Genomic DNA, 23855 nt, shown 5'->3' with positions numbered 1-23855 from the left:
ATTCAGATATTTAACCATGGGTCTATGCGGATCGGCAACTCAAACTTACCGCTTAAGCGGACGATGTGGCAATCTTTTCTTCCAATCCGGCATTAGCTGTTACCCAGATTTACCACAAGACATATATTTTCTGGGAGTTTTCTGGCGACTACAAGCTAACTTTAGGCAAAGCACATGTCCTTATGAATTTTAAGCCTGACTCTCCAATTTAGGGGGCTACCACCTCAACAGTTTACTTAGGCATCAAGTTTGGTCTTCAATATCGTTAAAATAAACTATGAAACTTTATTATCTACAACGATTATTACATTAAAATCATGGAATAAGCCACCGCTTCCTATTATTGGGTGAGTTAATATTATTAAAATGAATATCCTCCCAAAGTTTTTGTATTTCTTAAGGGCAATCCGGTTGAGGGTTCTGGATTATTTTTTGATGCACCTCGAAGGTGCTATCACTAGTTTTATCTGGGCATATCGGCATGCTAGGTATGCCAGACGATTCTTGAAATCCCCCTACAAAACAATCCTGGGTTTTAAGCTCTACTTATGGGCCGCTTTTACCAGCCGTGTGCGCGGTCTATTGACATATGGTGACTTCAATCAAACCCCTTACAGGAGGTGAGTTGTCCCTCCCCCTGCCTTGCTTCCCACGACTGCATCCCTCCTGCACGTCAAATCAAGCAACTGACAATCCGCCACTCACCGCACCTCGTTTTCCTCCTAGTCTTCCCGCCGCACTTCGATCGGCTGAGTGGCCGTGCTGAACAGAGGAGAACGTGAGGCTCCGGCCCGGTTTGAAGCCAGGAAGTGGTCCTTGAGGACTGGATCGGCTTCCGTGGCAATTGGCTTCAGTAGGTAGTCTTCTCAAGTCCTATTTTGGCTGCAGGAGGTGGTTTGCTTTGGGAAGCTGACGGCTGGTGGCGAGTGCAGTCCAGGTCTGGAAAAGCAGGCGTGGAGGCAGAGCACTGCCCGAGTGATTCCTGGAGCTGCACGTTGGATGTCATTCCGCTTCTTTCCTTCTTCTATCCTGCGAGGAGGAGGGGTATGTGCCTATCTGGGCCTGTGGCCCCTTTTTATCCCCCCTCCGCCTCGTCAGCTTACCCGCCAGATTAGGGGGGTTCACTCTTGCCCTGGGGCGACCAATCCTGGTCGCCCCCTTTCTTTCGGTGTTTAGGTCGGGCCCCTAGGGGGTCCGGCTTCGCCACCCCCCGGCTCGGATTTCAATACCACTCTACTATTGGCTTGCTCTTGGAGCAGAAGCTAGGCTTTTCTTCTACCGCCCGATGATCCCAATTACTAAAAGAGGGAGCGTTTTATATTTGGAAGGGAGTTTGCAAGAGATATTCTCTTGCGTTTCTTCATCAAGATACCGCCATATGGGATAACCCTGCCTTCCCTTTTATTTCTGGTGATGTAACCTGTAGAGTATGGACAGATTGTAGCTTTACAATAATGGTCCAACTATGTGACTTAAATGGTTTTAGATCCTTTTCAGACTTGCAAAAAGTCTATAAATTGCCCCATCACTCCTTAATTAGATATCTCCAACTGAGGGACAATTTGCAGACGGGACATGGATCGGTGCGCGGAATCAGCAGCTCAGAGTTGTCTTCACATTTCTATAAGCCCGACATTAAACTAACTATAAGTGTGATGTATCAGGCACTGTCTGTAATAGATGATACCCCATTATTGGCAGCAAAATGGAGTAGGCTTCTTGCATCTGAAGTGTCGGTAGCAGAGGTTCAGATGTCGTAAGAGTTGGTGGATCGTTCTGTACACTCTGTGAATCTCAAGCTCCAGCACTGGTGTACGGTGTGTTTTTTATATTATACTCTGGATATAATTCTAAAACGGGGAGCAACACCATCAACAGACAGGACAGATAGAACTAGGTGTCCTAAGTGCGACCTCCTGGCTGCCGATGCCCTGCACATGTGTGCGCTCTGCACAGGCTTGGAAATATTTGGGAAAGGAGTGATAAATTATATGGCATTAGGTTTGGGCTTTCCCATACAACTGTGACCTAAAGAGATAATGATGGGGTTTAAATCAGCGCCAAGACACCTCCGGGTATACGTGCGCTTTATAAATCACAGTAACATTAACATTAACATTAAATATGATTTCATAGGAGGCCTGCAGCAATTGCTCACAATTATGTCAACATCTGCCTGACTTTGTATTGCCCGAGCATGGATTTTAGAGAATGCCCCCAATGCTGCAGAATGGCGTACCCATCTCTATCAAATATATGAACTAGAACTTGCACTGGCTAAGGCGAGAGGCCTTTCTATGGTGCTAAAATTGACAAGATTTGGAGGAATCTTAGATGGGATTTCGTCATTGCCGATAATGCTTAATTTAGCTACACCTCAATCTCCTGTCTACTTATGTGTGCGCAGTCTATGCTAGATTACACCATTTATATTTTTAACTTGTGTGGTACTCAAGGGATTCCCATCTGTCATGAATTAATGTTGGACATTAATTGGATATATGTACATCCATTATGGGCGTTTTACTGTGTCTTTTTTCTTTCCTTTGACGGTTCTATCCTGTATGTACTGCACTGCTGTACTGATTTATGTTATGACCAAATAAAAAAATGAATAAATAAATGCTCCTCATAGGTTTATACTATTCTTTAAAATACAGAAACAACAACAGTATAAGCAGTCAGGAAATGCCATGAAGGGAGAAAAATGATACGGTGGTTCAGTTTGGAAAAACTCCACTTTACCAAAAAGCAGACCATAAGAAATAAGCTGAAGATTAGACGAGCTCAGTCTTTTTAAAACAGCATTATGCTAGGCCACAGTGCTTCACAGCACTGGCTTCAACAAGGCCTGCATTTGTACAGTGGTAGACTTTTAAATCCCATTTACTTACAGTGGTTTTATTGCCTCAGTGGGTGACGACAGATGAAATATTGGTAAAATGAACTGCTACCTTAATCTAAAAGGCATTTAATGTGGAGAACACCGGTTGTCACAGCTTCTCTTTCAACATTATGATTAGATGTTGTAATAAAATATAATTTTATCATTAAAGGCAAGTTTTAAGGTTAAGGTACATTTTAGTGTTGAGAACGTATTTTTAACATTAAACCTGTGACATCTCTAGGTAGACTATATTTGGATATTAGAAACTCATTTGCTCTGCTTATCTCTTTTCTTCCAGACGGCTCATATGTATCGGTTCCATCTCCCCTTGGCAAGATTAAGAGCATGACTAAAGGTATTTTAATGAAAGGAAGAAAAATGCATTGCAATTTTAATAGGACAGCTGTTTGACAATGTGAGCTTTACATGGCTGTGTCCCACACCACCAATCAAAATGAAAGCCCCTTAATACCTTGTTAACACAATATTATTTTAGAATTCACAATGGACCACTGCCACCAGATCACACTTGTGTTAATGAGGCAAGCCTTGCAGCTGGAGTCATTACACACAGCTGTAGAGCATGTATACAGTGCGACTGGAGGCATCTGGCACAATTGTGTGCTATCTATTTGTGTGCGCCAGTTCTGCACACAATGAATCTATACACTGGTCGCACGATACGGAGATTTACAACAACTGCAGATGTAGCTCGTTTTATTGAGATTTGACAAACGCACACTTACTGGCTTGTATCTGACATTTCCACGCATAATTACCCATCTGAGCAGTAAATAAATGCGTCTCGTGGGCCAATTGCTTACACAACGAAACACTTTGAGTGTATGATAGCAATGATATTGATTCTACAAAACGGTGCCTTGGTGTGCGTTTACATGTTAATTGGTTGTTTAGCACCACAATGAACGAAATGTGTGCATCTGGCGTCAGTTGTGTTTGAATAAAAGAACGCAGCCTGAATGCTTCTTTTGAGAGTTGCTATTGATTACACCACAATGAACTAACATTTATGGGTGCTATTTACTAAATGTAACATTTCAAGCTGGATATAGGTTGCTTATGTATATGATACTAGAGCTCGTATGTGCGGGGAAAGGTGCTGATTGCACACATCTAATTTCTGACGGTATTCGAAATGCTGCACCAAAGTTTGCAGAATGAGTCCCCAGTAAGTGCGACTCATGCATTTTCGTGGTATTTTGCTTCGTGGGGACGAGAGGGTATTACATGATGTAATGGAAAGGACAGGTGGAGAAACAAGCTGATTTTCCTCCCTGCTGAGACATTTCTTCCAGCATTTTATAGAAATTCCGTCCAGAATTACTCCGATGGGAAGAGGGTGAGAGCAATTTTGAACTAATAGTTTTGGTCCCTTGGAGACCTATAGTCCAGTTCCTTCAGTAACAAGCATTGGTTTATGAATGAAAGTGTCTTTTGTGTCATTCATGGGTTTGTGCACTCAATAAGTCCTCATATGTGCACTCTGTCACTCATCGTTGCTCACTGTTATGTTATGTTGCTACGTTATGTTATATTATGTGATGTTATTGCACAATTGTCTATCAGGTGCCAGTGGGGCTCCTTGAGGTGTGTTGTGATGTGAATTCTGTGTGGTTGATGATGAGACTGTCGGCCAAGATCTGGGTAGTTTCTAACTTTCTGGTGAGCTGTTTGGTGATCCTGGTATACAGAGCATTCCTGGAGTCAAAGTTGCTGGTAACTAGGGTATGAATTACTGTTTTTCTGGTGTTGCTTGGGTGCCATTTGAATAACCTCCTCAGCATTTTCAGGTTTTAGAAGCAATATGCAGTAATGACATTGACCTGTGCTGCCATGTCCAGTTTGTTGTCTATGATGATTCAGAGGTCCCTGGAATGGGTGGAGGGTGTGAGTCCGAGTTCAGATGTCCACCAGTTGGAGTCCCATGGCGAGGTGTCATTTCTTGATAATCACTTCTTCTGTCTTGACAGTGTTGAGCTTGAGATAGTTGGCTTTCATCCAGCTAGCAACTTCAGTCAAGCAGGCAGGAGCTTGTTTCTTGTGTTGGAGATCTTGTTCTAGAGGGAGAGTATAAGTTGCGTGTTGTCAGCAAAGGAGATAATGTTGATGTTGTGTGCGGCAATGACATTTGCCAGAGGGAACATGTAGATGTTGAAGAATGTGGCACTGAGGGATGAACCTTGAGGAACTCCGCAGATGAGTTTGCAGGTTTCAGAAGAGTAAGATGTCAAGTTCACAACATGTGTTCCATCTGCTAATAAGGAGCAGATCCAGCAGAGAGAGGGTCCTTGGATGCTGCCTTCATGCAGATGCCTGATGAGGATGGGGTGTGGGACCTCGTCAAAAGCTGCAGAGTGGTCTAGGAGAATGAGAACTGCCATACTCCTCTGTCAAGGTTTATACAGATGTTGTCTGTGGCTGTGATAAGTGCTTTTTCTGTATTGTGGTCGAGCCTAAATTATCCACTAACTTATTCGTGCATTCACCCTGTGACACAACTGCCATGAAACACAAACAAACTCAGGAACATATGCAAGATAATTTAAAAGAATATAAGAAGAGAAAATAACTCATTCTGCTCTCTAAAAACAGCTGTCATATGCTTGCAATACTTAGACTAAACATAGCAAAAGGTGTCCGTCCGTCTTGCAATGGTATGGTTCTATGGGTGCATGCCCACCACACATAGAACCAATGTGTTACCCGTCTTGGAATGGTAAAGTGAGTATATACTCTGGACAACAACATGCCGCAATGGTCTTCTGTTTTACAGCACGTGGCCATGTGGGATTCAGCATACTGCAGATGAGATGAGCAGCAAGCAAGTGCCATGTTTGCACTGCTTGGAGAACTGTAGTATCCCATTGAGAATATTAAAATAAAAAGCGGAGAAGCAAATAAATGAAAGCGGAACTATAAAAGGAGTAAATTCAAAATTGAATTACTGTCCATCCAGCCCTGGTACTGAAGAACACCCATTTTCAGATTGATGTACACATGTAATCAGAAAATGCTGTTATTCGCGGGGCAAGAGAGCCAATGGCTGATGTGGAATATGTCATTACATAGTGCAGTTCATGGTCATGGATTCAAGCAGAGTGGAAATGATACTCAGAAAGACCAATGGCAGAACAGAGCTAACTCAAAAAGCCTGTATGCATCCATGTGGATACACATTTATATGTATGGATGATGTATTGTTTCATAACAATGTACCATCAACATTACCCTTAATTGACTTTAACGTATGCCTTTCACTATCGATATGCCAGGCCTACTACCTTTATCATAACTTTTCATTATAAAGAATTAGGCCTATAACCGTTGTCATTGGCATGCCACAATAACCAACTCAGACCTACTGTGTTTGGTTTATAAGCCTTCCCACAAGGCAACCATAAGGTATACAATATTAAAATTGCAAATATGTACAAAATACATTTCTCAAAACAATGTAAAATCTCTACTAAAAGATAAGAGAAGATTTTCTGAACTGTTTGATTAATTAAAATATTTACAGCATAGATATAGGTCCCCTTCTATCCAGTGACCTTTAAAAAGAGGAAAACCTCCTTACAAATTCAAAAAAGTCCTTATTTACACATTTCATTTGTGAGCCAACAACTGGAAGTCAGATATTTACGTCACATTTCACTTGCGCTAATTATCCTTCACTTAAACATTACATTACAAACAACCCACAATACTTAAAAAACAAGATCCTTGCCCTACTGTGGTAATTGCTCAGATCCCAGTATTTTAAAATTGCATGCAGGCATGCTTGAAGCATACCATACTCTTACTTATTCTTTGGTGGAAGTTGCATCGTTTCCTTTATTGCACACAGGCCCTCTAAGCCCTTGACATCCTTCAATAAGAGATTAACATGGTTCCCCGTAGAGAACCCCTAGCTGTATCTGTTGTACAATTACACACAATTCTCCAAAAACCCTACCCCCATCTCTTCCTCCTTTGGGGCATAGCAGATAAAAGCATAACATTCACTTTAAGTTCATGGACAAAAATGTAATGCGCCCATAAATTATAGAGCATATTAGGATTTCGGGTGGCATATTGTTCAGTTTTCTTCCTCAGTGTTAAATGTCAGAAATCCCAGCCTGTTGCTGGAGATCTGACTCCTCTTTCATGTAGCGTCCAAAGCGACTTGTAAGCTGACATCATGCGCCTCTTAGGCAATGGATAATTTCGCTCCGACAAGATCGAATGGTCATAGCGCGAAACATTAGTTGTAGCCAAAACTTCCTCAATGATAGCAGTCTCTCGCAGATGCAGATCATGTGCAGCAGTGATTCCTCTGGATTTACTACATAGTCTGCATTGTTTTTTCAGATCTCTATTTTGGTGACCATACCAATAGCATTTTAGAGGTATCAATCCCCATCGCCACCTCATGAGGCAAATGTTTGCCCTGAAGGGGATCGGCAGGCAACAGTTTAGTGGCCCAACTACCATGCATCTATTTCCCAAAATCATTTAGATCTTGCACCGTTGGTAGGGCTTTTGTGTTCTTCATTAATAGTTTTGCAATAGCCTTTGTTGATAGCCTTTTCCACATCCAGCACATAAATGGACTACCTCAGGAAAGCGCCCCATTCCGAGTTCGGCTCTTGTGTTTTCCTCCGAAGCAGCTCTTTTAATACACTCGTCTTTGCTGTTTTTAATTTTAAACATTATGATATCCATTTGGCACGCAACACCAGATTTTGTTGGCAGATATTAAATTCCAGCCTAGTTTGAGCTTGGCTGGTTAAATCTTGGAGAGGAAACCGTCTTCTATATTGTGTGCATTGCTGTTTGCGTAAAAGTTCAAATAGTTGGCCTTTGTAAAGAGAGGGTAGACATCACTTTGCATGCCACAACTGTTAGGTATACATCCTTTTGCAGGCCACAACTGTTTAAAAAGCTTGCAAATTGGACAGGCCAAGCTCCATTTTAGATGCCCCATTGTGCATGATAAATACATGGCTGATGCCGTTCAATCATTTTCATTTGCCCATTCACCCCTCTTTAATCCAAGTGCTTCCCCAGATATTTAAAAACATCCACTCTCTCCAGGTGCCCTCCACGTACCAAAACCCTTTTTTATTTAGTTTCCTGCCAAATATCAGTTTGATTTTATTTAAATTGTTCTTAATTGCATTGGCATTGCAGTATCGAGCCAGGGTATTGAGAAAACTCTGTAAGCCTACTTGAATGTGAGCAGGGACAACAATGTAATCTGCATATTGCAGTATTTGGACCTTCCGGTTGACCAACTGCTGTGGGCAGGATCAGTGGTTAATCAAGTTGCTTTCCAAATCTGCCATAAAGAGGTTAAATAACAGGGCAGCAAGGATACATCTTTGTTTACGGACTTTATCTGTGGGGATTTTCTCTGAGGTGGACCAGTTTGATGTCAGTTTTATTTTCATCCTGTTCTCACTGTACAAGGACTCGGTTGCTTTCAAAAGGCAATCCTCCAGCTGTGTAACTTTACCCACAATCTCTTGGGATGTTGTCAAATGCAGTAATGAAATCAATAAATAAAAGCTGCATAGAATGGCAAAGCTTTTGGGCAGACAGAATCCTCAATTAAGCAGGACAAGGTGAGCATGCTGCCTTTTCTTTGCACCCCAGATTGGAACTATGGGATCAGTAATTTCTCATAGGTCCACACTTCTAGTTCCTCATCCAGCAGTCAAGCTGAAGATTTTCCCTCTATGTCTAAAAGTGCAATCATTCCATAGTTACTCGGTGATTCCCAGCACCCCTTTTTAGGTCTCGCCTTGCTATCGCGTAAGCGATCGCAAAGCGAGACTATTGTAAAAGGGCATTTCAAAGTGCTCCCAAAAAGCAGATTGCATTGCTAGCACGCGCACAATCACGCGCTTGGTGCCGCCATGCACTCCGCTTTTTGGGAGCACTTCAAAGGGTCCGCTTCCCCGCCTGGAATGCGCTCCCCCGCCCCCGCCAAACGCGCGCACCAAATTTGCTTTCACTTTCGCGCCGCGAGCAGACACGCCAAATTTGCTTTCAATTTCGCGCCGCGAAACGCAAATCACAACTAAGCAAATCATTTAATATCACCGCGCCTCAAAATGAATGGGTCTGTAATGCAACTGGTGCCCATGTAAAGCGCTGTTATACCTTAGGGTCGCGTTCGGGCTATATAAAACTTCAACAACAAAAAAACTCGGAAAAAATGAAAACCATCCGAAGCAGTGCTTCCAGTATTTTAAACGATTCATTTCGAAACCACGAGGGGCTTTCGAGGCTCTTCCTCCGGAGGGGTGTAGACGAGTATGCACATAAGAAACATATTGCCCGTTAACATGTCTAAATAGGGGTGTGGGTGGGTACGAACAGTAAGGGACAGTGCAGATGACTTCGAGCCAGGCGCGCTACGCACATTGGGATCAAAGGGCTTCAGCCCCACTCCCCTCACGTCGTGTGTGGCAACCCAGGCTGAGTTTCCAGCACCAAAGTCGGCAGTTTAGCCGACGGACCACATCCTCTTCCCCAAGAAACTTAACGAAACCCAAATCATAACTAAACAAATCATTTAATATCACCGCGCCTCAAAATGAATGGGTCTGTAATGCAACTGGTGCCCATGTAAAGCGCTGTTATACCTTCGGGTCGCGTTCGTGCGATATAAAACTTCAACAGCAAAAAAACTCGGAAAAAATGAAAACCATCCGAAGCAGTGCTTACAGTATTTTAAACGATTCATTTCGAAACCACGAGGGGCTTTCGAGGCTCTTCCTCCGGAGGGGTGTAGACGAGTATGCACATAAGAAACATATTGCCAGTTAACATGTCTAAATAGGGGTGTGGGTGGGTACGAACAGTAAGGGACAGTGCAGATGACTTCGAGCCAGGCGCGCAACGCACATTGGGATTAAAGGGCTTCAGCCCCACTCCCCTCACGTCGTGTGTGGCAACCCAGGCTGAGACGGCTTCCTGGGCACCCGAGTACTTCACAGGTCTTTAAAAGACCATTTGCTTGTGAATGAGGCTTTGCTGTTTTTCACCCCTTCTCAGAGCCCCTGCATCTCCACTCTTAACTACTGCTGGAAGAGTCAGCCCCCCACCCGAAATTTTTTCTTAGCCCCCTCGAAATTTGGCTCTAGTTGCGCCCCTGGTACGAGTGTATCTAAAGGGTGATGGTGACCCGGCGTGCACCACTGAGCGCCGCTCCTCTAGATGTGTGCACGAGGGTGCTGCTGGTGCCCGCCCAGCGCGGGCTCAACAACCGTCCTTTGTGGAGGGTGCCGAAGCCACCCGAGTCTGCGCACATCAGTAGTCCAAGTGTGTGTGTGTGTGTGTGTGGGGAGGGAGGGGTCTGATGGGAATTGTAACAAGCATTGTTATAGCCAATACGTCTCGCCTTTTTGGACCTTATAAGTATTTAGTTTTGCAGCACAATATCTTTTGCGCAACACCATCAGCTGTTGAATGGCTAAAACTTGTACCTTATAGGTGTTTAGCCATGCAACAGTTGATGTTGTTGCACCAACGATATTGTGCTGCATAACTAAATACTTCCGTCCTATTTTAACGTTTTGAAAGTGCAACTGTTAGAGCGGGAACGGAATGGGAACTTTAAAACAACATTCTGGTCTCAGTTTGAAACTTCCCACCTTGTTGTTTCCATCAATATGTACAAGTTGATGAAAGCCGCATATACAGCTCCTACCAGTGATAACAATCTTAACCAGGAGGCGACGTTTCTCTGTATTGTACCACTGCAGACTACACATCAAACACATCTACAAACTATTCAAACGTTTCACACCACTCCAGAATTCTTGGCGCATCATTCGGTCTTCTTCCGAAACCAAGGTGTGAACGCTTTTCAAACACATTCAGCTGAAAGGGTGCCACGGCAACACTGATAACTATCTTAATTAGGAGGCTAACTTTCAGTTTATTGTAGGATTGCTGTTTCCTTTCACAGCAGATTCCTAAACAATTTAAAGCTGTTAGGCCACTCCAGACTTAGTGGCACACTGTTTTTTTTTTTTATCCTTTCTTTTTTTCTAAAACAACATCTAAAGTTAATTCAATGCCTTTGCTAGCTTTCGTTTTACATTTTGCTTACACAAACATTTACATGTAAAAATGCAAGTGCAGAATGCTTTACTCACTATTTTGCTCGCATAGTAAGCATGAACTCACCATAACAAGCATTTGCAATGCAATAGGTCTCGCAGTTGTTAAGAGTTTGAGCTATTGGCACTGTAAATGGCAATGCCTTTTATTTATGTGTGGGTTTTTAAAACATAAATAAAAGGCATTGTCATTTACAATGCCATTAGCTCAAACTCGTATAAATGCGAGACCTATTGCATTGCAAATGCTTGTTATAAATTGGAACCAAAATGGACCCCCTCCAACTGTCCATGACCAAGTTTGTGTGAAAGCAGTTAGCATGGAAAAACATTGAAATGGGACCCCACAAGGGTTCATCCAATTAAAGAAGAGCAGAAGTCACTCCATTTGAACCCGGTGTCCCAGACCCTTTTAATTTACTTAGCATCATCTTGATGTTTACTTTGCAGGACATTGATTGGATGATTCAGGGAAGGCATGCAATTTGCGACCCCATTAGGAATTTGTAACAGCGTCTCAGACACTGTTGTACATGGCATTTAGAGGCTCGCAAATTGCGACTCGCAATTGAGCGCAATGTGCGAGTCGCTAAATGACATGGTCGTACATCTGGCCCCTAGCCTTTACCAATGGTATGGCACTATATACAACCAAGGACTAACAAAACGCGTATAAACTGGCAAGCATGAGGCATACATTTAGTAATAAACCAGGCCTACTGCCTTTCTAATAACTTTTCATAATAAACAGGCTGGACATATGGCATTGGGCAAAACATTACCCTGCACACCAATCAATTAATTTTCTGTTAGCAGTGACTTCTCACCATAACCAACTCAGGCCTACCGTACTTAGTGTAAGCTTTCCCACAAGGCAACCGTCAGGCATGCAGTCATAAAACTGCAAATGTGCAAAAAATTACAGTTTTGAAAGCAAACAAATATCTCCATAAAAGGACAGAACAAGTGCAAATCCTCTATACTAATGGTTTATCAGAGGGTTTAACCAACACCAAAATCCTTGTCTTAGATTACTTGCAACAAAAAATGTATTTGTGGGCTTTAATTCAGAGTAATAACAATCCACCATTAAATGCCTCTCAACTTTACATATGCTTTTCACATTCAGTATATCAGACCTCCTGCCTTTTTCTAATAAACTATCAGGCATATAGCCTTCATCATTGGCTTGTCACCATAACCGGAATATGTGATGTTACACCGCAAGCAAATACCACGCGGTAGGTAACAACGCAGTCGTTACATCGTCCGTGTTGTTACTACGCATGGCATTACATCCCAAGTTGTTTCAACGACTTGCGCTAGATGGCGCGCAGGACTTAGGAATAGTATAAATTACTATTCCTACTCCAGTTAGCGCAACAGCAGGGAAGGTGTTGGATTCAAAATCCAACACATTCCCTGGTGTTGCGCGCCATCTAGCGCAAGTCGTTGAAAAGACTTGCGATGTAATGCCATGCGTGGTAACAACGCGGACAATGTAACATCCTCGTTGTTATGTACCCGCGTGGTATTTCCAGTGTTGTGACCGCTGTCTCCCCCATAACCGACTCAGGCCTATTGTACTGAGCTTAAGTTTTCCACAAGGTAATCATTCGGCATCCAGTTATATAAGAATAAATATATACAAAATTACAGTTCGGAAAGGAAAACACTATCTCTCTTAAGAAAGCCCAAGAAGGATTATTGTAGTGTATATCTTCTATCCCCACAGTTTGTTAAAGTGGATCACCAGCACTAAAACCCTTGCCTACTACACTAATAGGTGAAATTCCATGTAACAAAATACCTGCCTGCAGGCTTTAGCCCCTTCTAATAATAATCTATCCTTAAAAGTGTATTGTTTTTAACACATGCTTTTCACAAAAAGTAGGTGAGGCTTACTGGCTTTATCATAACTTTTCATAACAAAGAGATCAAACCTATGACATCTGGCATGACTTTTCCAAATGACTGATAACATTGCACATGGCTTTACAGTTTACCTAACACCGGCCCATTCAAGTACACATAAAGTGAACCATCATGTAGACAATTATGAAATTACAAATATGTAGAAGAATACAGTTTCTAAAACAACACACAACCCCTTTCAATAGGGCTTCATAAGAATCATCACAGTGAAAATATGATGTAAAATGGACGCTCCATGGAGATTAATTCAAGTTTATTGCTAGCATGGCTGACTGAGGCACTTCCTCTCCAGGCATCAGCCAACTGACTAGAACTAGAATGCTCACACCTAGTACAAACAGAACAAGAATGTAAACGTAAGGAGATTCTGTGTTTTAAAGACATAACACAGCCTCTTCCCTTCTAGGTGGAATATTCAAAGTACAAAATGAACAAGACAATGAAGTTATTTTCTAAGATGACATCCACGTCATTATGTGGAGATTCTGGAAATCAGGACATATACTTTCCCCAAGGTTTATTTCTCTAATGTGGGTGTAGAGCATACATGGAGGCAGTCATATGTCGGATGATCCTGAAGTATGTTCCTGATCAATTAGAACATGCTGGTAAGTGAGTATTGACCGATGCTCACATAGAAAACATTGTCTGATGTTGGCAGTACAGGCGAGCCTCTTACCTCGAGCAAAGCGTATGTACACAAGCTCATAAAGTCTTTTTAGGAGCACGAGGAGGTGCTCAAGCTCAGGCCTGTATCCTGTATGTTAATGCAACACTCGAATCGCAGTATATAAAAAATGTGTTTGCCTGTCTCAAAAAACCTGTATAAATGCCAGTCCATCTAAAGATAGTATGGTGCCAGTGAATATTGCAAATATTCACAAATTCAGAAATAAGGAGATAATGTCGGCCAAAATGTTCTGTGAACCACCATGTGAGTCATGTTGCGCTGACTTGTACTCGTTACCATATTTCGTGAAGTAAAATGGACACTCCAGGGAGATGAATCCAAGTTTATGGCTTACATGACCTTCGTCTCCAGCCAGTAGCCAACTGACCCAAAAATAGAATGCTCACATTGAGTGCAAATATAACAAGAATGTAAACATAAGGAGATTCTGTGTCTTAAAGGAATAACATAAAACCCCCAGGGATTGGCGCAATGGGTGTTCGAAACACCAACACCCTTACCTACTGAGGTAATCTGTGAGACTCCATGCAATAAAAGCCCTTTCTTGTACTGGTTTTAATATGTGCTTTTCACAAAAAATAAGCTAGACCAACTGCCTTTGTAACAATTTTCATAATTAGCTGAGCAGACCTATGGCATCAAACATAACAATTCCAATGCACCAAACGGGCTATGGCTTGTCACCATAACAACTCAGTCCTAGAGTTTTGAGCGCAAGCTTTTCCACTAGGCAACCATCAGACACACAGTCATAAAATTAGAAAGGTATACAAAATTACTCCTGTCTAAGCAAAATGTTATCTCTCCTAAGATGGCCTAGTAAGGATTCTTACAGAGCATACCTTATATAACCACTGTTTGTTACACTGTGTGACTAACACCAACACCATTGCCTATTACGGAAATCTGTGAGATACTCTGTAACAAAATATCTATCTGCAGGCTTTAAAATAGAGTAAAAAATTCCACACTTAAATCCATATCAACGTTAGTACATGCTTTGCGCAATAAATATGCAGGCCTAATTGCTTTATCATAACACTTCATAATAACCTGAACAGGCCTTTTTGCCATGAATATTGGGTTATACAAAAACCAACTTAGTCCTGCTGTATTTGGTATAAACATTGTCCCAAGCCAACAAGTGCAATACAATCATTCATTTTAGTGGAAGCACACAGATCCAGCCTAATCAAATCCTGTACTTTCTTATCCAATAAGGTCAAGCAACAGTGCACTGTCTAGTCAGATCCAAAAATCCATGTAGACTGGTGTAGCCCTGGGCTCTAAAACACAAAACTCCACTCTGAAGTCTAAAGTTCATGACTGCTCTCCTCCCATCTGTGCTGCTTCCAGAGAAAAATTAACACAGTTGTTGGAAATGTCTCAGTTCTCCAGAGTCACTCCAGATGTTTGCCTTCTTTAGCTGAACCCATTTTTGATCTCATTAGGACTCTGAGCACTTTACCCTTTGCTAATCAGCAGTAGCATGTTTGTGCTCTCCCTTTTAAACCTGATAAAACTGCCATACTCCTAATTAGCACATTTCATTTGCTTATACGTCTCTCATATGTGGTACTGTATGTACCAAGATCCTGTAAATTAAATCCTACAAGTAGGCTATAGTCCTAATTGTGTCACCTACTAAAGTAACACTGAAAAATATGTCTTAGGTCGGCCACTGTGGCCTGCAGTGCAGTTTTAAACTGCCATTTTGACCTGGTAAAATAAACCGTTCTTTTGCATAATTATAAGGGTAGGCCCTAAATGTCTATATGGCAGGGTGCATGTAATTTAAAATGTAGGACATACATAATAAAAAGTTTATCTGTCCTGGCAGTGGAAAACATCAAAAGTCATTTTTCATCATTGTAAGGCTGGCTCTCCAATAGGATAGGACTGAGTTTCATTATAATACCTTAAGATGCTTAGCTACAGTTTGGGGCTATCTAGAAAAATGATTCAAAATGTGTGATTGTAATAGGAATTTAATATAAATCCTAATGGTCAAATCGGATTTTAAATTACTGTTTCAGAAATGCTACTTTTAGAAAGTAAAAAATAATAATTGATGGACGGAATGATGAACAATGTCAAACATTCACCCTCAGTACAGATATCTGGGCCTAAATCATTAGTTTTTTTGCTCATCATGCCATCCCAGTTTGGACCCAGCCATATGCAAATCAGTCTTGACCCTGCTCCTCATGGGAACAATCCAACCTGAATTGCCAGGCCAGGTCCTCCCTGGACCAGAAACAAGAATCCTGGGATCGGTTTATCACCCCTCATCATCCAGGCTAGCTTGACTTCAGTGGCATGATGAGCATGGGACCCACGTCTGAGCATATCCGTCCCACTTGGGGTGACAAATGCAAAAAGAACAATGAATGGAGTGAATGCTGAATAATGTCAAACATTCATCCCCAGTACAGAGGTCTGGGCCTAAATCCATGTTTTTTTGCTCGCCATGCCATTCCAGTTTGGACCCAGCCATATGCTAATCTGTCTTGACCGAATATAGCATGTTACAACGCATGCTATTACATCTTGTTCTATTACAACGCAGCTGTAGGGGGCGCGCTGGACTTAGGAATAGTATAATCTACTATTCCAACTCCAGCCTGCGCAACAGTAGAGGTGTTGGAATAGTAAATTATTCTATTCCTCAGGTTAGAGCGACCCCTACAGCAAGTCGATCTAATGACTTGCGATGTAATGGTATCGCGTTCTAACAACGCGGTTGTTGAAATGACCACGTTGTAAAAGTAACGCGATGTGATGGCAGCGTTGTAAATACTGTTTCCCGTCTTGACCCTGCTCCTCATGGGAACAGTCCAGCCCAAACTGAGGTGTTGTGGTGAGCAAAAAATGATGGATTAAAACCAGATCCGTGACTGGGGGTGAATGTTTGATTTGTTCAGCATTCCATCCATCATCTGTTCTTTTCGCTTTTATCGACCTGAGTGGGAAGGGTATGCCCAGATGTGGGTCCCGTGCTCACTGTGCCACTGGATTCAAGCTAGCCTGGCTGATGAGGGATGATATCCCAAACCTGGTCCCAGGATGCTTATTTCTGGTCCAGGGAGGACCTGGCTTGGCAGATCAGGCCGGACTGTTCCCATGGGGATCAGGGTAAAGACTGATTTACATATGGCTGGGTCCAAACTGGACTTCAACTTCAAAGAGTAGCGTTGGGGCTGTACCAAGCCCTTCCTGACATCAGAAGAAGCCTACCCTGTCACTGCAGATGCAGTTCATGCCAGGCCCTGCATGCCCTTTGTTTCACTTGCCTAGAACTGACCTTAACCAATTTTAGAGTTAGACAGAGAAGAGTCCCGCACCCTCAGGCTGGTAGTGGGCATGAAGGTGGTGTCCCCAGACCATGAAATCAGGACAATCCTGGATCTTTAAAGGCTCAGAAAAAAAAGACTGCCCTGCTGTCTTAAGCCTGAAGGAAGACTGGACCTGCTTTCATTAAGCATTAAATCCAGGACCACAGACGTGACTCTAAGGGCCAGTTGGCTGACCTCCTGTGTGAACTGTAGTTATACAACGGTTTTGGAGGCTTTCCTGTTTCTAGGATGACCAGATTCAACTCAACCTGACCAGGTACCCTCTCATGACCTCCTTGGGAGTTAGTCCTGTCCCCCAATTGATGTCCTTAAGGTCCTGGACTCTTGGCTGGAGTCAGAGTGCACATCTCCCTGCCTCACTTGGGGGCATATTATCAACGGCCAACGATAATTATCGCTGGCCGTGTTTAGCGTGCACAAAATTAACGCCGCCTATCGCTGGATTCTATCGCCCGGTGAGCGCACTATCAGCAAGGCGCATCGCCGAGGCGATAGAATTCACGGCAATAGCGGCGATAAGGAGCAATAATGCAGGATAACCTGCGATAGAAAATCAGTGATATTGAAAAAAACGGTAATAGGGAGATGTGGACTCAGCATGATGATCCACCTCCCATGTTAAACATGGCTAACTCAAGGATTTAGCAGGCGTAAGGAACCGGCGATAAAGCCTGTTAGCGCTTCTTTTAATGTCGCTAGGCAGGTTAGCAATTCTCTTGTTAATAGGGAGATCCTTTATTAGCCATTATTTTCGCAGTATTTCTCCCGGGAACGCCTACCTCGCATCTCATTAGCGATGCGAGGCGAGGCAATAAGAAAATGGGCGCTGAAGCATGGAATCACGCGTTAGTGTGTCCATGCTAATAGGGCGATAAAATTATCGCCGCTTTTCGTCCAAAAACGGACGCAAAAGCGGCGATAATTTTTTATCGCCAGCTTGTTGATATGCCCCTAAAGGTTTTGACATGGTCTGACACAGAGCAATGCAGAGCCCCACAAAAAGGAGCAGCTCCCATTTTCAAGCAGGATCAGATCCAACACAGCATGACGGCAAACAATGAAGATCTGTGTAGAAACCTGCAGCTCCCAAGTGAAAGCCATGCCAGAGCCAATGTAGCATGACATCGAGTGACACAAAGCTCTAAAGATACGGTCTGCGTTGCTCCTCACCTTATGCTTCACCAGATCTTATTCAGGATGAAACAGAGCCATGGAGAGTTGTGCCGCAAGTCCTTGAATCAAAATCAGAAAGTAAAACTACCAGCAGCCTATACCTGCTCTTATATCCAGCCCATGTTTCATCGTGATTGGCCTGAACTTGTGACTATGTCCTGGTCCAGAGTGTACAGATACCCGTAGCTGTAGCTGCTTCTCACCTTTTGTCACTATGTTTTATCCTTAAAAGATAACAATTCATAACTCCTCTTCTAATGATTGGATTTCTGTTATTTTGGTGTCAATTTATTTGTTATAATCAAATCTATTTTACTACATTGGTTTGAGATATCTCTTCTATTGTGTTTTCACATTATTGTTGTTTGGGTACTGCATAAATACATTACACATTCCTTCTAAGATAAGAATGAATTCTTTTTAGTCAAACAAATCAGAGGGTTAAGCACAGGTTTATTTATTTAGTGACTTTTGTGGTTCACCCGAACAATGATTAGGATTACTCTTTGAATTAGGCTCTGATCCCTCAACAAATAATCCAGTGTCTTACAACTGTAAATTATCTAGTCATCTAAAACACTTTAATAGCATTATAATGTAATTAGTTCAAGCTACAGCCATACTGTTGGTGACTTAGGCAGCTTGTTAAATAGACAAAATGATCACAGCTGTTAGGAGGCAAGCACGTTCTTTCTGGAAGCGCACATATTTCTGCACAATCAAATAATGTACCTGGCTACCAACATGTGGGCGGAGCAAAAGTTCCTTTCCTGGTACCTTTTCTTAAATTTGTTTTTAGGTTAATCACATAATGTATGGTGACTGCTGCTCTGTCAAGACAGACCTAAAAACTACTAACCAGTGGTAAAGTGCCTGTACTTCTCATTTGAACATAATGAAAATTGGCATACCCCTCATTGGCATATTTAACTTATCTATAAGTCCCCAGTATATGGTGCAAAGTGCAGCCAGGGTCTGTATGTTAAATATCACTACAGAACTGTGGAACCAATTATGCTATCTACTGTGGCAACTGTGTAAAACATGGCTTCAGGCCTACCATTGTAGCTTCTACTAAACCAGCTTTTAAACAACAGTTTGACCTGTCAAAATAAACTCTTTTGAAAGGTCTAAATATTTCTTTTAAATATTTATGTCACCCCTTACTGCCCATAGTGCAGGGTGCATGGAATTTAAAAGTAGAACATATGGAAATGTTATGTTAATATTGTCCTTACAGTGAAAGGCCTTGAAATTTCATACTTGGACTATTTGTAAAATGTATTAAAAGCCCAACTCAGCGGTGAAGTTAATATTTTTTATAAGTAGTAAGGAAAATGCACTTTTATTAAGCTTCACTGGGACCTTGTCTGAGGCCTATCCTCTGCCTCAGCCTCCTTCCTAAGGTAAATCCTGCGACTGGTTACTGTGTCAGACCGATGCTCTATCCCGGTCATCCCAAATTATGCCCTGATCCTGGTCTACCATGACCAGTTTACTGCTGTTGGCGCTTAATGCTTTTTGGCGCTATTTTCATTGAAAACTTAAAAAATTCATGTCTCTGGTACCTCTTTTTGGGTATTTGTCATTCTTATGTCATTTTATTTATTAAAATGTGCCCTATATCTCTAAATTGACGTGGGATCGTTCTTGTGTGGTGTGCTGTTTTTTTCCTGTCTTGGCAAGGCATGAATACTTTACACACTGCATCTGAGTTAAGCCTGTCTGCTTTGTACTACCAGGAGGCTGAGCTCAGGTCCATTCAGTGACCTTGTCAAGGACTGTGATGATTTGATGTGGTATTTGAGGTGAGTAGTTATCCCCCTCCACAAATATTCTAATTTCGTACACATATGGACCATTCTCACAGATAAAATAATAAGCAAATAGAGTTTTTTAAGTGAAACAAGCAATACGCATGCAAAACGTCTAATAACCAAGAAAGGGTGGACAGGTTGGATGCAGTTCTCTCATATTTCAGAAGTATGACATATTTAGATTTAGCACATTTCTTGCTCATGTTAACTTTTGTTTTTCAAGTATACCACAGATGTGTCTCCTTCGGTGTGTCTTCCACTGTATGAAGCACGGGAGGACATCATGTAAATTTGAAGTCACGATACTTTCCACTCGCCCAAATGTCAAATCAGTAGAGACATTTCAATGTGGTTCGGTGTCACGCATGGCAGTTGCTTATTCAACATTGCTGCTTTTAAGGACACTGCGGTGTTGTTTTATCGTTTTCTTCGGTCTCTGTGCCGTGAACAACATAATTCATTTCCCACAGGGGCAGAGCTTCACAGCATATAAATTACATGATACGAATTGGAATTTATTAACTTTCCTTCGCAGTGTTTTTGTTGTTATTGGTTCGGCCACTCCTGAGAATGTAATAGAAGCACTGTCTCAAATCAAGTACACTTTAATATTCTCCTGCAAAATCAGAATGGCCCTTTATAATTGCCTGACATGGTTTGTGTCCACACGTAGCTGTGGAATAAAATATGTAGCCTGACCAATTAGGGCACAGCCTATAAACAACAGCATTCATAAGGGACATTTCAGTGTATAGAGTGGAAGTCATGAGATGGCTGTATCGTGACACAGACCATTATTTATAAGTAATTATAAAATAATGTATTTCTCAAGTGCGATTACACATAGCAGTTTCTATTGACCTATTACAAAACGAATGAAGCGGCTGTAGATCTATGTGTGTGCTTGCCTGAGCGTGCACATGAGTGTGAGTGCACGTGGGTGTGTCGATGAATTTCCATGTGCATTGGTGTGCAAAGCATGAACATGGCTGCTGTTTATTGGAGTCACTAGGGCAGTAAGAATTAAATAGCAAGGAAAAAATGTAAGGAAATTACTACTCCGCTTGATATCCTTCCGATTTTTATTCCTGATAGAATACGTTTTTTGTTCCATCTCTACCTGGTCCACCGTTTGATCCGTGCGAGCTGTTGCCACAAGTCACACAGAGAAAGTCATTATTCTCTACTGCTCCGAAAAGTGGGCAAATCTCCGCTGCCTTCGGTGCATAACCTGAATATTAGTTTATGATTCCATCTCAATGCAGAGCTCATCACCCTAGGATTGGGAAACTCTAGGACTGATCGTCCTTCCCGCAATGGAGTGAAGCTCCAGTTCGACTTTGGCCGAAGGTATGGGAGAGGCTGCTACAATCTTCTTGGTCCTCTAGGGTGTCATCTCCTTTGCCACTGGAGTGCATTATTTCAAGATTGCAAATCAGCTCTTCTGGTCGCAGGCTTGATCAAGATTCTGCAGTGTTGGTTATAGGCAATGAATATTCTCTGATCAGTTGGTTGGCGATGACTGGTGCCAGTAGTGTTGATGTAAGGGCAAACACTGGACTCACATCAGTACTCTAAATACAATGTACTATGATTTGAGAATAGGGAAACTTGCTCTCCATGGCAACTAGTCCCACCAAGTGGGCGGCCGTCAGTCATCAACAAACTGAGCAGGGTGTTCCTGTCATCACACAATTACAGGCTGTCCAATGGGAGCTTTGGAGATTTGCAGGAGACTGAAATGTACCACCTTCAACATTTTAGTCAACAGAAAATTGCCTGGTAAGGCATTATTGCTAACTATCTCTAGATCACATAGCAAGGAGCTGAAATCCAGATGTTTCCTTCTATACTTTTCCTTGTTCAAAGAGAGTGTGGGTAGGGTATGAAGGGAATTTGGTACATCATTTCATCAGTGTTTGCTCTGATCATCTACACAGTGCTAGTTTTTGTTTCCTGCCCAATTTGTTAAGTAAGCCCAGCAACCTTGCATTGCTATATTATAGAATGGTCATTCCATGTCGGTGGAACAGTGTGTGAAATCAGAATTTGAGCCAGACCTCCCTTTTTAAGGTATTTGCTTCTTTATACAGATGTAGTCGAAATTCTGGGAAAGGGAACAATTGGATTATTTCGAGGCTTACACATCTTAAACACTCTGTGGTTAACAACGCACTTAAACTAGCAAATACATTACTCCAACAATTCTTTGTAAAACGCATCTTAGGTATCCAGCAAGCCTTAGCAATATCCATAGATCAAGGGGTTGCCTCAAACATAACCGAACATGCACACATGAAAGGATGGGAGCTGATAATGCCTCAATGAGAGAGGCCCTGCTACTGTGAACAGGCAAGCTGCCCTCGCTTCAGTTTGACTGGTGCCCCTTCATTATCTCCAGACCTGCCGAGCCATCGAAAGCTGCGAGTTCCACTCAATTAACCAATTAATTTCAATTGAAATACGGCTACAATGTTCTCTTTCCCGCGGACGTCCTCCGTCAGTTCTTGCATCTACTTCCCTTACCTCAACAGATCTACCGGTCCTCCCAGGGGACATCTCCCACCATCACTAGAGCAAAAGGGCCTTCCATTCGAGGCAAAGACCATGCTAAACTGGAGCTCGGTGCCGTGTTACACACCGCATACTCGTCTTGAAAAGCATTCACCGAATCTCTCATCTTATGTTCATGCTCTAGCTTCCCAAAAAAAGATAGGGCTGGACTCGACTTGGACGGTGCAGAAACTGAAATTAAATAAGGCTTACTTGGACATATGAACAGTTAATTGAAAGAGGATTCTTTTTTTATTTTTTAAATGAAACGAAGCTTAATAGTGTAAGATACATAATTGTACATATCTCATTTAAAAACAACTGGCATTGCTTCTTTGTTTAATTGGGAAAATTGTATATAGAAAAGTGGTTAAATGTATTTTAAAAAATGTAACAGGCCAGATTCTCATGCTCTTAATGTAAGACCTGGATTTGGACATCGACAGAGGTATCTTTTCTCTTCCGACGACATCCCTGTGGCTCCCACCTCTCTCCAAGGCATGTAGTGACAATTCCTTCCAATCACAGGGGCGAAATGCCAAAGAATGTCCCTGTTGATTTAAAGACATTCACCAAAAACTAGGGAATCAAACGGGAATCCATTGCACTCCTCACGTGCTGCCGCACATGATCTGAAGTGCAGGTGGGCACCCACAATTCCCCAGTAATCTTCACGATTATTTTCCCTGAGGTGTACAAGCTTCCCCAGATGTTTCCGTGCTGAACCCATGTGCGCTATTGACGAATGACTACCAGATGATTCCATTCCTATCAGTGGGGCGCTTGTGCATCCCAGGGAAGGAAATCCTGAGGATTGCCATAGTGACCTATGTTTGTTTGGTAACTGAAGCATCCCTATGGGGATTTCCTGTTCTACTAAGAGGCGGACTCTGTGACTACTGCCAGCAGTAAGCTTGCAATACCAACCGCCACGACCATCCTTCTGCAACACCATGCCATCTAGAAATCAGTTGATGAGTACCACCACCAGATTACCAAATGGTGGGTTTTTGGCGGGGCATTGCAGGAACTGGGCCAGGGATACCTTAATTTAATTGCCAGCATCACTGCCTCCTTTTCGCTTTGTAATTTGTGGCTGTGAGGTGGAGCCTTTGATAGAAGAGTCTACTGCCTCCCACCACCATGTTTTCAACAAATGCCTAAGGGGTATATTCACAAAGACTTATCTCCGATTTATCTCCACCTTAACGTTTTAAAAGTGGAGATGGATTTAACACCCCATTCACAAGTTGGTGCAAACTGCAGACAACACCAGTATTCCGGCGATAACTTCCCCAAAATGTATCT

The 23855-nt window shown here is 42.3% G+C and overlaps 1 protein-coding gene across 1 annotated transcript in view; it reads left to right on the top strand.

The window, feature by feature from the left end:
- The window catches only part of TNNI3K (TNNI3 interacting kinase), a 2902528-nt gene that overhangs the window by 1071805 nt on the left and 1806868 nt on the right, over positions 1-23855 (top strand). Inside the window, exon 13 of the mRNA XM_085600138.1 lies at positions 3186-3242. Within this exon, the coding sequence (XP_085456264.1) occupies positions 3186-3242 (57 nt within the window). The remainder of the gene's footprint in view (positions 1-3185; positions 3243-23855) is intronic.

Source organism: Triturus cristatus, chromosome 4_2, assembly GCF_964204655.1.
Source record: "Triturus cristatus chromosome 4_2, aTriCri1.1, whole genome shotgun sequence".
Classification (NCBI taxonomy): Eukaryota; Metazoa; Chordata; class Amphibia; order Caudata; family Salamandridae; genus Triturus; species Triturus cristatus.
This window is presented reverse-complemented; position numbering and strand designations above follow the sequence as displayed.